We start from the raw sequence: 16,514 nt of genomic DNA, 5'->3' as shown, positions 1-16,514 counted from the left end.
TATATATATATATAACTGGAACGTATTAAAATACAATTATTTTTATTAATATTACAATTAGAAAGATCTAGTGAACATCAATACATATAACCATTTTATACTACCTAACTAATATTACTACTAATAAAATCATATACGACTCAACTAATGCTAATTGTTATTGTTTTAGATAACTATTAGTATTAGAGTCGTAAACTATCATAGTAATAAACGCAAACGATAAAACATGATCCAATAATTATAATAATCAGACTCTGTTTTTATTAGTATTGATATTAGACTGAGATTGCTAAACTTCGCTGACACTTACGTTATTTCAATGAAACAACAAAGAAATAAATAAAGCTAATAGAGAGGACAGTTAAAAACTTAAATAACTGCCTCACCCATTTTCTAAAAACACGAATTTGTAACCAAAAAAAATTTTTTTTGAAAAGCTTCTCATTAATATTATCGGCCTAAATTTGATTTTTAAAAAAAAATAAAGCAGGTTTAATACTATAAAGGTTACTCCGATACAGAGCTCGTGGCTACTTATAATTCCAACATAATTAAGTTCTTGTAATTTGTTATAATTTGTAATGACGTTTAGAAACTGTTAACGTTATAATAAATTAACATTTCGATAGCATGTTAAGCGTTATGCTAAAGTAAATGTGGTGAAAAAATTATTATTAATAAATATTTTAACTATATTATTCAAATTTTTTTTGTAATTTATGTAATCATTTTATTCCATCGTTGCAAAGTGTAACATTACCACACTGTTAAAAATTATGGGGCTTATTGAACCATAAGAATGAACTAATATACTGCAAACTTAATATAGTGCCAAATTGAACCAATTTACAGAACTTCTGAAACATGATTATACGAAACTTTGTTTCATCTTAAACCTTGACGTGGAACAATTTCGCACCTTAATATGCTTTCAGTAACTTAGTATCGTGTTTTGGTCCTGAAATAAATTTTTTTTATAGTGTAGGATAAAAATTTTTTAATTGTGAATTTTAATTAAAATTTTACTTCATATTTTTCTCTTTGTCTTTTTTCTTGAATTAACTTCCTTAGTTATCTAGACAAAAAACACTTTTTTGAACCCAGATTATTAATTTATTTTTCTGATTTATTAATTAATTTTTATTACAGGATGCTGCCAGAGCCGTGTTATCTCGTCTGGAAGCTATTGCCTTAACCCAACGTCACAGCTCTCCAAGACCACGATCTCCAAGATTAAGTCCTGTACACATCCCTCTCTCACCCGGCACCCAACAGCATCTTCAAGTACCCCACATCACTGTTAGAAGACACAGATCACTGCCTGATCCCCATGCTATACAAGCGAGAAAGAAACAGCAACAAATGGAGAGAATGCATCAACACAGAAGTGCTTCTGTTAGGTTGCCTGTGAGTAGCTGGTGCTGCCATCTATCATCCAATAAGAAAATATAACAATATTTCGCGAATCACTATTTGAAATATCCTATGAAATTTTCGTTTATTAATGTGGTAAATTAATTCAGAATTTTTTCATCTTTTTATCTTCAATAATCTCATCTCAATAATTTTTCATCTTTTTATCTTCTATCTTTTTGTCTGCATAAACTATTAAAAACCATTAAATATGAAGTCTCTTTGTTAAAATTAGTAAAAATTGTGTGATAAATTTAATAATTAAAAATTAAACACTTTTTTAGTTGTAATATTTTTGAAATTTTATTTTGAAACTGAGATGCAAAATTTTTTAAAGAAAATTATGAATTTTCAACCAATAATTTTGAATAAATAATAGTGTGTGAGGTCTCATCATCAATTTAATAACTTACCTTGACACGACAATCAAATTGAAGATTATTTATTTAGAGTTTTATATTTTAGATCAAAATAATTAAATAATTTTTAATAATATTTTCTGTAGTTTTTAAATTGAATTTCGCTGTAACACGATCATATTTTCTTGCTTCGTAAGAAAACAAGGAAAATAAATTATTCAAAATATCATAAATTTCAACATGTAATTAATAAAATATAAAACTTAATGCTCTAAATTAAAATTTGTAATACTCTGCACTTCAAAAATTTTTCAAGCTTAAACTGAGATCTAAATTTAGATTGTTAAAGTTTTGATGTTGTGCATTATACTATTAATGTATTGATTAATTATAAATTTTCCCAGTGGTGTTGCCAATAATTAATAATATTGCTTTCATATTTATTCAGTTAAATCTATTTAAATCTGATTAAAATCATTTCTCTTATTAAAATCACTTTAAAAAAAAATAATGTCTTAAAAAAACTATGCTAATTATTCCAAACTTCACTGGAGTGAAGTAAAAAAATAACTGTAAAATTAAAAATAAAAATCACTATTACCAAAATATATAACGACTACTGGAAATAAAACTAAATAAAACTATCAAAATTCAATGTTAATAAATCATTTCATTTATTGTTCTCCATAAAGTTTATAAAAGTTACTTTCCTTTTTAACTTCAAAAATGCTGCTCCTTGAATTTCGTTAAGTTTTTAATTTAAATAATACGTTTGAACTTTTCACCGAATCTTAATTGAATTCAAAAACATTTAAAGGATCACAATTATTGAGAATATCGGAGCGTATCATTATACAGGGTTAGGCAGGAAAAAAAAATATAGACAAACGATTTTTAATCTAATTTAATTAAACATAAATAAAATAGAAAAATAAAGGAAATAATAATAAGAGTAGGGTTTTGCCAATTAATAAATTTAATTGGTTTCATATTTTTATAATAAATTTAACTGGCTTCTGCGGCGATGCAGAGCAGCAAATGTTTATTGAAATTTTCAGTAATGGGCCGCAAGATCTCATCTCATTCCCTCTGAAGTGATTTCTTTAGAGAGTCCAAGCTCTTATGTACAACTATTTTATTAATATTTAATAACCGACGTAGAACTGCCGACCTTATAATGAGTTTTCACCTATATTTCAACTCCGTATCCTTGTAATTTTGAACCCAACCCAGAAGACAGGGGAACTTTTTAATCAAGCATTGGCACAAACTAGCCTTCATGGAGGACTTTTTGATGGAACAAAAATGCATTTGCGTTACATGGAGAGGGAAACCCCGAAAACCTCCAACTGTTTTACCAATAGCAAGGGGACTCTAACCCATGATCCTTCTATCACTTAGAACATTTTATATCAGCACTATGCTAGGTGTGATCCGAGAGCAGAATTTGTCATCCAGCCGCAGCTGGGATTCGAACTTGGGCACACTTTTGGGAGGCGAGTGCTTTATCCCCTCTGCCCCCATCATATAGATTCCTAATCTTTACTCCCACTTAATTTACAAATAAAATTTTAAAAAAACAACTTTTAACGATCTGTGGTGATTAGATTAAATAATATTAAATAAATTGATTCAATAAAATTAATAACCACAACAGTTTAATAATAATTAAAAAAAGAAAAAATCATATTAAGTTACAATGTAAAAATACAAACATGATTAACGACAGCAGCATTTTTAAAAGAGGTGAATGTTCACCGGTCAGCAAGCCCGAATGAATGTTTATATTCAGCTGCTGCCAGATTCGGGAAACTAAAGTTTGAACACCAAAGATGTTGCCATCTTATAAAAAGGTTGAGGGAAATTTTTTGCACTGCCACTTGGCGAGCAGAGTTCATCGCCATCTGGTGAGAAGGTGGTTCACCACAGATCCATTACCAAAAGTAGTCGTGAAGTCAGAATTGGATCGCCGGTTATAATATAAAGAAAGATGGTTAGGTCTTTACTTCGTGTTTATATCGTTTAAAATGTAGTTTTTTTATTACTCTTAATACAAGATCTTCGAAAAACACATTTAAGAGCTATTGCGGATTAGCCATCATAATAGTAATTTTATTCCGTTTTTTTTTCCAGGGTCATCGAACGATTCCAGAGGGAGATGGAAAGTTTCGAATCATCGTCAAGAAAACTCGTCCACTTTTGGGGATCGCTATTGAAGGCGGCGTAGATACGACACAACCTTTACCCAGAATAATCAGTATTCACGTAAGCATATATACAGGGTGTTCACCAAATGAGTGACCCATTTTGGACGCAAATTAAAAAAAGAAGAAAAAAAACACCGTCAAAAACACATCAAGCCGCTCATTGCATTGTTATTACAGTTTGTCTACGGTAAGAACTCCCCCCCCCTCCACAAAGTCTAAGACCGTCTGTTGCTATGGAAACAAGAATGGCTCATTTAAGGGAGGGTAGCTTTTCTTCACTCTGGGCTAACACAATAGACCGAAGAAAAAGATTCCCTTTCTCACACCTGTCCTAAACAATGACCCCATACCCCTACTTGAAATAGTTATACCTCGTTACCATAGTCACCGCCACTGGTTCAGACGAGTGGCTATGAGAGTTAACTTTAGACAAACTATAGAAAAGCAATATATTTCGAAAAATACGTAGCGTTAAAAACAGTTCCAAATTTCGACACTAGGTTCGCCACCTCTCAACTTTCTGTCTGTATTCCAATCCGCTGTAGGAATACAGACAGAACGTCTACTAATTTTCATTGAAGTCTCATTGAGTACGTTCATGCTAAAGTTTGCTGTGCAAACATGGTTTATTCTATAGAAAGACTAATATTTCGAATATTAAAATTTCAACAAAGCCTCAAACTCTTGCTGGCATTGCAATGCACGTTGTACGTTTGTAATGCACGTAAAAACTGACTTTGAAGCATATTATTGCTTCAAAGGGCAGCTATATTAACAATATTGTTACTCAGGTTTTAGCTACCAGCGCCACGTTGTAGTGAAATTGAAAACTGTTTTTAACACTATGTTCTTTTTTTCAAAATTTATTGGTTTTCTAATAGCAATGCAGCAAGCTGCCCATTTTTATCTCAAACTGTGTTCTTTTTTATTAGCGTTCAAAATAGACTACCCTGTACAATATATATCATGTTTTTTATAGGATTATCTGATATTTCTTGATGTTTCACAAGAATCCATAATAATGAGACAAGCCAAAAAAAAAATACTATAGCAGCTTAATTGAATAACTGCACTGTTGTTCAAAATAAAGAAATGACTTAGACAAACTTGAAATAGAATGTTTTTATTGAAGCTTACCTAGAATTCATTTTCAAAGAAACTATGCTTCTTAGACCACAAAAGTTCTTTCGCGAACATTTTTACCGTCTAACAGGATTCTGTTCCAAAACACAGCTCTAAAAACGGTGAAGAATGGTGCCAGGCATATTTCATCACTGTCTTTAGATCTGTCGGTGAAGTAAGTAAGGTGGTCATTTCTTTTATACAGAACATAAATGACCACCTTACTTACAAGACTTATGTCACCCATGTTTGTAGAACAATCCTGAAAAACTCATAAGATTTAGGCACTCTACAAAAATTTCATATGCAAAGATTGGTTCAAAATATAAGTGAGTTTCGGCCTATATCAGAAATTGATGAGGCATGTTTACAGTTTTGCATTTGATATTGAAAATTTTTATGAGAAAGTTGAGTTGTGATACTTTAAAAAGTAATAATATTGTAGTATGTTCCGGGGTTATTTATTATCATCCTGCGTATTACATTTTTAAAACTATTAGTAAAAAAGAGCGTACTAGTGTGATTCTAAAATAGTAACATTTCATGCACATTCTGGCTAAGTAATAGGGACTAAAACATTTTTAAAATGCTATAGTTCTCAATGCTAAAGCATCTTGCTCGTTGTCAACTCCATAACTGCAGTTTAATAGAGGGTATAGAGATACATCTTCAACAGGTATATCTTCTTCCTCTTAGTAAACTCAAAGCTCTAATTCTTAAGGAACACTTTCCGTAAAGCTTAAAACAATTGTTATAAGATCTTCGTGAAATATTTCGTAGTACTACTGTAGGTCATCATAATGTGGATACCAATAGTTTTTTAAAAACAACTTGTGAAGTATGGTAAATCAGGAAGAAAATCTTTAATGGATTAAACACAATTTGAAAAAAAAGCTGCAGTTTACGTGCAACCGATTACATTTCTTTGAAGAATATTTTGTTTCAACTCCACTTGCAATATGTATAAATTTATTAAATTCTTCAACTTTACATAAAATTACACTTTTCACAGGATGTTCCGTATTATATATATTTAGAATTCTTGTCACAGTAGTCAAGAAAGTATACATATTAGGCTTCGCAAAGCTAGAGAAGAACAAAAACGCTATCGAAATCAGATGAATCACTGATGAAAAACATGCCAATGAAACACCAAAACTTGTTCGATTGCGCAAAAATACAATGGGCAAATGAAAATTGATTTGTTGGAAACATTAAGATCATCAGACCATCAAACTTGTTTGGATTTTTTTTTCTCATACTCACTTCTGATTTGAAAGAATTTGATTGCATCTTTGTTTTTTATGACAAATTTAAGGAAATGCATGTCAATGGAAGAGATATCAAACGTCTAGTGGAAAGGAACTATAGTAGGAGAAATATGAGAGTTCTGCCGCTTTCGGAAAAAACACAGCCTCCTCCATGAGGTAAAACTTTCATGAGGTTCTTACCTCAGATAACTCTTCACCCAATCTCATCTTCTTCACATTTTTGGATTTTGATCAGTGAACTTATTTTGATTAGTGAACTGTGTGCAACAGGTGGTGTGGATGATTATCTGTGGTAAGAACCTAATGAGAGCTCTACCACATGGGGGTAGGCAGTGTTTTCCTCCCAATTGAGACAGATTCCTTACTATAATTACATAGTACTTATAAAACTATGGAGATATACTAAAATACTGAAAAGTTTCTAATTGGTTGTTTTTTTAGAACTCTGGTGCAGCTTTTGACGCCGGTGGACTAAGAGTGGGTCATGTGATTTTGGAAGTGGATGGAATCAAAATGAGCCGAAAGCCTCACCACGAGGTTGCTCAACTGATAGCTCACGCTTTCTACAACACTGACAGAGATCAAGTTGAGTTCCTGGTCATGGAGACCAATAAAAATGTGGAATCAGAAGTTCGTCGAACTTCCATTATGGTGTTTGATAAGCTCAACATGGGAATGGGATAAATATACAACGTAAGATTTTGAAGTTTTAAATTAATTTGGTATTTGATTTGATATTAAGAAGTTGATCGAACTTCTATCACTGTTTGATAAGCTCATATGGTATGGGATATGGAATGGGATAAATATGCAGCGTAAGATTTTTAAGTTTTAAATTAATTTGGTATTTGATTTGATATTCAGAAGTTTGTCGAAATTCTATCACGGTGTTGATAAGCTCAATATGGGAATGGGATAAATATGCAGCGTAAGATTTTTAAGTTACAAATTGATTCGACATTTTAAAAAAATGAGGTGTTATAAAACCAATTAAATAATATTTTAGATTTTCTTTTGTATGATTTTCAAAGCGATTGTCAATGTAAAAATATAAATTATTTTGCACTGGCTGGTTGGAATTTTTAATTACAATGACAAATTTGATTCTAGTAACCTTTCGGCCCGTTATAAGTTTTATAAATATGGTATTGTTTGAGTATAGTGAATTTTGTTTCAAGACAAAAATTTAAAAAGTACACCTACAATGTCTAAATAATGCTAAAAATTAAAGATATTATTTTTTATGCTATAAAGAATAATTATGAAAATAATTAAATGTAGTTTTTTTTTTCATTGTATTTATATTTTCTTTTAAGTCACGTATTTCGAAGTAAAAATCTCATTTTCTTCCATCATTTAAAACTCTGGTCTCAGGAGGTATAACACGCCTACACACCGTCTCGTCTATTTACATTATTCGAATTTTCTCTGATTTCCTAATTCTCTGATTCACTCATCTTAGCTCGTGTATTTAATTCTTCACTAACTTTCTAATCTACCTTTTCACTACATCTTCTATTCAATGATTCAATCTAATTTTTTAATTAATTGATTAATATTAGGTTAATTTATTCGCTGGCTCATTCATTCGCTTTTTTCCCTCTTCAGTTATAGTTCGAATTAACCACTATTAATACATAAATATTATCAATTAATAGAAAAACTAACGACAAATAACCTAATAAAAAAATAAACGAAAAATGCTTCTATCTAATTTTAATAATACGCGTCGCATAGTTGAGTTTTTTTAAAATTAAACAATATCAGAGAAATAAAATTTGTAATTAAGTTTTCTTCTTCTACCTGGCACTACAGCCCAAATCAGGCCAAGAACATTTCAACGAGTTTCTTTCCAACAGAGTCTTTCAGATGCTTGCTGTTTCTAATTCGTCACCTTGAATGTTTTCAGATCTTTCTCAAAGTCATTATGTGTGGCAGTCAACCCATTTTCATATCTCACCTGGTTTATAGAACGTTAACATCTTAGTGTGGTTTTTGTTTTCTGGACTTTATTAGTGCCTAAGATACCTTATCCAGTTCGATTTTATGATTTTTACAATTTCTGATTACCTAACATCGATTGTAAATTTCATGAGTTTAAATAATTCGCCTGGCGCCTGATTTTTTTAGGCTGCGCTGAAAATTTTAGGTAGAACTTTCTAAAATTAGTAGTCTGCTTTAAGTTTGCTTACTCAATGTCCAACCGTAGAGGACTACTGGTCTAGTTTGTGTTTCTAATACTGTTTTTATTTTTATTATTAATAATGATCCTAGTTTGATCTTGGATTCGCAAATGTTTAATTGTTTAAAAATTAATTTTTAATTAATTGTTTGAAAATATCAAGCGGTAATCAATTTCAAAATTCATTTAATTTTTAATTTTGACTGTTCCAAGATATTTAAATTCAATGATTCTCGCTATTTTTTGCAATGGCTCTGGGGATAGAGCTTTCGCTTTCCAATGAGGAGAACAGGTTTCAAATCCGAGCGATGGCTGATTGGTAGAAATTCCGCATCCGGCTTGCACTGACCACAGTGCTGACGTAAAATATCTTCAGTGATAGACGGATCATGGGTTAGAGTCCCTTTGCCATCAGGCTAACCGTGGGAGGTTTTCCTCTCCATGTAATGCAAATGCGGGTTAGTTCCATCAAAAAGTTCTCCTCGAAGGAAAATTTTTCCCACTATTTGATCCAGGAGTTCCCTTGTCTCCTGAATTGGGTTCAAAAAGCTACGGAGTTTTACCGAGCATTAGTAGTCGTCAACCCAGAAATGTGGGTCTGCTGTACAACGACGGTTATAAAATAAAACCATATGATAAAAATATAGTACTTTAATGCTTAATAGCTTCGATTTTATATGAACAAAAATCTATCTATAAGCTGATTACAATTTCTTTTAGGTAAATGGATATACTTCAGAAGTTCTGAGGATCAGAATTCATCGACTCAAACCATTTAATACTACTAATAATGAAATTGATACACCAATCCATGACAAGGAATAACAATCTAAATAGCTGAAGAACTGAAACAATTTATTGATGCATAAGATTACCACTGATGTATCAGATTCAGAGTATTGGAAAATTTCCGTCAATGAACCAGATCCAGTTTATTGGAACATTTCCGTTGATGTATCATATCTTTAAACCCTCTCTGCAAATGTATTTCAAGTTTGAAGGGAATCCGAACTTTTAAGAAACACATCACGAACATATCAAGAGCTTTATTTTGTGTATCATGTTGTATAAGTGTTTTTGTATCATACATATGCATAATCACTATTACTGTTTTATGTCAGCAAAACTGTTAAATGTGCGTAAATATTGCATTAATTGATATTTAAAAATGAGCCATTTCTGTATATCCTATTTTTGAAGATATGTTATTTTTTTATGAAGACTGGGTGAAATCTATATAAAGGAAAATATCTATTAGAGTTTTTAACTATTAATATCTATGAAAGGAATATTTAGTTCTTGTATATACTACGAATGCTCCTAGTACTTAAGAAAGAAATTTGAAATTAATATTTCTCAGACTTAAAGTGTATTTGATACATTCTTTACTGCTGTATTTCACCCCTTTCTGTTTAAAAATAACCCTAAAATGAAGAACGTTTCTAGCATTTGTTTTAATTATACTGAGTAAATTTTTATTCACAATGTGTTTTTCATTAAGATGCTCATACTGTGTCGCTTTGTTTTTATTAACGATATAAAAATAATTTATATTCTGGAAAAAAACAAGTGCTGTAAATGTCTTTAATTCAAAAAGAGTAGGTTGTACTGAGAAATGTGGCTTTTAGATAAAATGAATTTTTTGAAAAAATTACCAACAACCCAGATAGCAAAGTAAGGTTTATTTTAACTCAGCAAAAACCTTTTAATGTAAACCTAAAAAGGCTTGTTATGCGGTTTATGTGTAAACATTCTAACCTTAAAACGAGATCTGAGACAATCTGCTCTATTCAACACACATTACCCTCATCCAAAACCTTGGAAAATAACCTTCTATATAAAAACCTTAAATCAAGGTTGACTTAGGGTTTTCAATTATTAAAAAATCCTTTAATGAAGCTAGTCTTAAGGTGAAAATAATCTTAAATATAGGTAATTATAAGGTTTATTTTCGTATAAACATGTATGCTCAGCTAAAATCCACCTTGTCATGAAATTTTAATGGACGATGCAATTTGATCCTATCGCTAGTGTGACGTCAGCAAAATTGTCATTATGCACCTAAGTGACCATTTTACCTAAGTGGCAATACTTTTCAAAAAAGAGTTAAAAAATAATTTTTAATCCTTTTTGGATGAAAGGTTTGAAACTGCAATACTTTTGCTTCATTGAAAAAAGGTTTTTAATACAACCATTTTCGTGACAACAAAAGAAAAATTCCGACTCAAGATTGCTGTAAGGTTACTTGCTTTCTGGGAAATTTCTTCCAAAGAAAGCACTCTCATGTCTTCACAACACTTCGTGAAAGGTTTTTTTGCAGAAAGACTTTAGATAGACTTTAAATAGACCCTGTGTCTCCTTTTCTGAGCTATGTGGTTTTTTTCTTCAAAGTAATGGCGTCATCAAAAGCATGTCTCGTTCCTTTTCACACTAGCATAATTTTGGGACATAACAACAAATGAAACATAATATGCTTAGTATCTCTTGCTTCGAAGAAGATAATGATTTTGTATTATGCCAAGGTTGACATATTTAGTAAGGCTTTCCTCTCAACTAAGTTGTTTTGTTGCAGAATTCCGGTCCACTGGAAATTTCTTAATGATTTCATGCAAGACTCATGCAGTGCATTGCACTCATTGTTACTGTATAGATGTACAAGGACCAATGTTAATTAAACACCTTTGATTAAGGATGTAGTTTCAATGTGTGTGGATTTTAGATATTATATCTTGAACTATACAGTACTTATGTCATGCTAGATATCCTCACTATTTTCCTAGCTAATGCTATGTTCATGGGTACTTCATTTAAATATTAAGTAATTCTTGTGAAATATAAATGGTATTGAGGGAATGTATCTAAGACATAACGAAGGGAAAACACCACAATTTTGCATAGTTTGAATCAGCGATTGTCTTGGAGATTTCATTGAATCCACCACTTTCTAAAAATTTATTTATCAGTGAAATTTGTTTTGTTATTTAAAAGCCACATCTCTCCTATTTCATACTTATTTAAAATTAAGTGTTTAATCTAATATTCAAATACATCAGAAAACACATGTCCGTTTGCGTACTCTAGTAAATATTAGCACTTATCGACTTAATCGTGGTTACATAGATTGAATATCATATCAAACGCATTTTGAAAATCAAATCATTTCGTAAATTTGGTACGAAATCATATCATATTGTACCAAATTCATCAAATCAAAAATCATAAGGAGTTTTGGTAAACTTAAAAAAAAAAGAATATTTTGATTTTTATATCGTTATGATTTATACTGAAAAAGCTGATAAATTTATAAAAAGAAATATTCTTTATAGTAACAAAAACATGACTTAGAGTTACATTTACCCATTTGCATTTAATCGATGCAGGCTACATTGTAACTTAGTAAAATATATAATTTTTGAAAGAAATATCGTGCTAAACTGCTAATACAACGACTTAAAATTCAAGTATAAGTGATAATACTATTTGTACATAAAATATACAAGAATATTTCAAAATATCTTTTTTAAAGAATGAATCACTGCATGGATTAAATATAATTTTTTCCTAATATTCACATATCTAAAAAATATTTTTTAATGATTCTATCTATTTTTATCCGATTAGAAGATATAAATTAGCTACATATATAATATTTTTAAATATGAAAAGATGGGTTATAAATGCAAGAATATAATTCTCAATTTCCCACAGGATGTTTGTGAATATATTTAATTTTAATCTATTAAGTATCATATCTCATCGAAGTTTAAAATTTGTTATTATATCTGAAATGTGTGATTGTGAATTGATTGAGGAATCGAAAGGTAATTAACTGATTGGATTGTTTTTAAAAAGATGACTATAATTCTCATTTTTACCATTGAAATTATACTCCATTTGTGAATTCCATTTCATTTAATTTAGAATGGAAAGAGGAATTAAAATGTAATTAAATTATATGATTGTTTAAAAAAGATGACTATAATTCTCATTTTTACAAATGAAATTCGTGAATTCCATTCGTGAATTCCATTCCATTTCATTTAGAATGGAATGAGGAATTAAAATGTAATTAATTGATATGATTGTTTTTAAAAAGATGACTATAGTTCTCATTTTTACAAATGAAATTATATTCCATTTGTGAATTCCATTCCATTCCTTTTAGAATGGAATGGGGAATTAAAATTTAATTAATTGATAGGATTGTTTTTTTAAAAAGATGAATATACTTCTCATTTTTACAAATGGAATTATATTTATTCCATTCGTGAATTCCATTCCGTTTAGAATGGAATAAGGAATTAAATTAATTAATTGTTTAGATAGGATTGTTTTTTTAAAAACATGAATATAATTCTCATTTTTGCAATTGGAAATTGTGAATCTATTAAATTCTTATTTATTATTTGTCATTGATGCTCAAAATCCATTATTGCAATTAAAATTTTGAATTGATTTTGAATGCATATAAGAATCAAAATCTTTTTATGATTTCAATGTTGCTAATATGATGCTGTCTGTACGATCACGTGTTGACAAACATTTACTATGCAGAATGTAAAAATATGAAATTTAGAGCAGTAGATTATATTGGTTGATGGTCATGTTTCTTGAGTTTGTTGAAGAATATGGTAAAAAAATAGTTATATGGCGTTTTATACAGAGTGTGTCATACATGGAGATATACACTTTAAGAGGTTAATAAAAGATTTTCATTAACAACGTCGTTAGGTTTAAACCCCAAATCAATTGTTTTTAAATATGACTTGCTAGTCGTAGCAGCTACAATGTGCATCCAAAATGTATCAACTAAGTGACGTTATAAGATTTTCGTTATGAAAGGAAAAAAGTTTATAAATAAAGAAATTTTTAAATTGTGCTAATATTAATGTTTTGCAAATAAAATCTGAAACTTGAATTAAGCTGTTTGTATAATTTCGAGTTATAACGATTTAGAAATATTTATTTTAACTACCATTTTTTTCTAAATTTTCATTAAATTTTTATTTTTTGAGAAGTACTAAACATATTTTTGAGCTTTTTTTTTTTTTTTGAGATCGCATTTTACTTTTAACATCCCATGTAATAACGTGAAAAATATTTATTTCACCATCAACAGCTAAGAAAATATGTATTACATGAAAATATTTCTTTGGTTGCTAGTACTGAAGTAATCAATGGGTTGTAATTGTGATTACTAGTAACCATGGTTTTGAGTATTGTCATTCATGGTAATGAATGACAATAATCATCTGCAATGATTACAATAGTAATCATAATTATCTGAAATCAAAATAACAAATTATTGATTAATACTATTATATTATCTGTACAGTATTAATTATTTTTTTGAAATCGGCATTTAAAGCTGTTATTCCCCTTGTATACTCTATTTATCAAATACCATGTATTTATTTTAAACTATGTTTAAATCTATTTAAACTATGCTTCTATGAAAAATAAGTTTTCTCCTACATTTGTAAATTAAACAATTAAATACAAATATTGTTTTATTCCTGCAAAGTGTTTTCTTAAAAAAAATCTCTTGCATTAAAAAAAAACTGTTCCGTAGCAACTTAAAAAAGAAAGTATTTAACAACAAAATATTTTTACAACTCACTGGTAAAGGTTATTTAAACTGTTTGTGATATTTGTTTTTAATATGTGTACTGTATTTATACATTTTTATAATGAAGTACAGTGTACTTTTAAGTATACAGGGTTATTACTCTGTGTTTTTTGAATGAATAGAACGTGAAAGAAACTGCTTATCGATAATAGCAAGCTATCAGGATGGAGATAATATCATCAATTGTATTGTGATTTTAGGGGGAGAGGACTTAAAAATTAATACAAAATATTAAGTTTACTTTCGAATGGATATTTTTGTGTCCTAATGGAAGTTCTAACGGGTTTTTGTAAACATGGTTTTAGCCATTTCGGAGTTCTTACCCTTTGTTTACCAAATATAAACAAACTATAAAACCCTCCCTTATCTATTAACTATAAAATCGCAACAACTGCCATTTTATTTTTTTTCTGAAAAAATTCATATGTTTGCTTCCTATTTTTTAATAACAATAAATACTATGTACTAATAATAAATAAATATTTACAAATCCCTCTTTACTAATAATAAATAATTATACAAATAATAAATATTTTATACTAATAATAAATGGAAACTTTGCATAAAGAACAATGTACGTTAGCAATATAGATATTCGAAAGTACTAGAAAGACTAAAATATCTATATTGCCCAAAAGCAGTCAAAATGACTGCATTGTGAAAGAATAACTAATGTATAAAAAATAATTTTAAATTAATTTTTAATATTTTTGATATTATTTTCAGTTATATAACAAGTTATTCGTAAACATCAATTATAAAAATAATTATAAAAGTTACTAAATTCTAAGAAATTGTGTCATTATATAAACCATTGTTTTTCTAATTGAAATTAATAAGCAGTCAAAAGGACTTCCTTGAGCAATCTAGTGTTAAGAATTTCTTCCAACTTTTACTCTCAAATTAAAATTTTCAAAATTTATTTGTTATAATTCCTTCTGCTTTTCAAAAAAATAGAAAATAAATGGATTTGAAGATTTTACGTAAATATTTTTCATATCCCTCTTTTCTTGTCATCAAAAATGAGCAAATCATAAGCCTTGGTCCCACTTAGGTGGTTATGAACTGCTCATTCATTTTATATTAAGAAATATATTTCATTCATTTTATATTAATAACTGGATAAATATTATTTTGCCCTCAGTGGTTATGGAATTCAAACATGTCTTAAATTTAAAGTCGTGATAATATTTTCTTAGTGCAGCAGTTCCCAATTTTTTCATCCTTAAAATCCCTTTTAAATCTTTAAAACCTCCTTTTTCTTGCAGCGAAATCTCGACTTATTAATATTTTTAAGTTTATATTTTTCGTCAGACAGTTGAATTTGCAGAGCTGGATTGGCATCTTAGTTTATTTCTGAATTCGAGTGTTTAGTTATTGTAATTGCTAAAAAATTAGCTGAATTATGGTTTTCGTTGAAATAAAAGCGTAAAAGTGAAGGAGATCAAACTTTTCAATCAAAACAATTTAAATTTTAACACATTGTCTTATAAATGCATATTCTTTTCATAAAACCCTTTTGAACTCAGCCACAGAATCCTAGCGTTCCGCGGAACACCCTTTGGGAACCACTATCCTATAGNAAATAGTATATAATTACTACCACTTTAAATATGAAAATAAAATCCGGAAGAGTTGGCAGGTATGCTATAGATGATGAATTTTAGAATGATGGTTTACTAGAATTTCAGTAATTTAAGTGTGGATATCACGAAATTGTGGGATTAATTCCAGCAGAAAACCACTATCATAAGAGATAGTATAACTCACTTATTTTTTTTGTAGCTGCCAAATCCTTTTGTAGTAAGCAAATCCTTTTTATATTTTAATCGCTCATATTGATTTCAATTATCTATAATTGCTTTCAAAAATTGATATCATTCTTACGAAAGCTGTAAAGTTCAACACATAACTTACACACAAAATACATTAAAATGAAATTTGATTCGAAATTTTTATAGTAAAACTGGAGTATACTGGAATTTCGGATTTAAGTACTCAGTTTAACTCTTTCATTCCGGTAGGGTCTGAGATTTTGAGTTCCCCTGTTACGGCAGTTTTCAGAAGGAAGGTTTTTCACTTGAACTCGACCACGGTTCCCACCCAGTGAGATAAGTAAAAGGGGTGTAAATGATTCTCCTTTCTCTTCATTGAAACTCAGTCAAGTGGGGAAAAAATGCATGCAGCAACAAATTGTTGGATAAGTTTAAAACACCCCATTTACCAAAACGTTAGTTCAGCACTTTTTTGGCGACGAATAACTAGAATTGTAAAAGTTTCCTTCCTTCTTTTTTTGTTTTCTTTTTACATCTTTTCTATTGTTTTTTTTTT

At 29.4% G+C, this 16,514-nt stretch overlaps 1 protein-coding gene across 1 annotated transcript in view; it reads left to right on the top strand.

Annotated features, from left to right (window-relative positions):
* Window positions 1-11,803, top strand: part of LOC107454139 (whirlin protein dyschronic) — a 370,134-nt gene extending 358,331 nt beyond the window's left edge. The window contains exons 11-14 of the mRNA XM_021146525.3: window positions 1,150-1,407; window positions 3,906-4,037; window positions 6,814-7,065; window positions 9,275-11,803. Of these exons, the coding sequence (XP_021002184.2) occupies window positions 1,150-1,407; window positions 3,906-4,037; window positions 6,814-7,056 (633 nt within the window). The 3' untranslated portion in view covers window positions 7,057-7,065; window positions 9,275-11,803. The remainder of the gene's footprint in view (window positions 1-1,149; window positions 1,408-3,905; window positions 4,038-6,813; window positions 7,066-9,274) is intronic.
* Window positions 11,804-16,514: the final 4,711 nt, after the last annotated feature.

This window comes from Parasteatoda tepidariorum, chromosome 1 (genome assembly GCF_043381705.1).
Source record: "Parasteatoda tepidariorum isolate YZ-2023 chromosome 1, CAS_Ptep_4.0, whole genome shotgun sequence".
Classification (NCBI taxonomy): Eukaryota; Metazoa; Arthropoda; class Arachnida; order Araneae; family Theridiidae; genus Parasteatoda; species Parasteatoda tepidariorum.
Note: the sequence above shows the minus strand (reverse complement) of the source record. Positions and strands in the feature narration are given on the sequence as shown.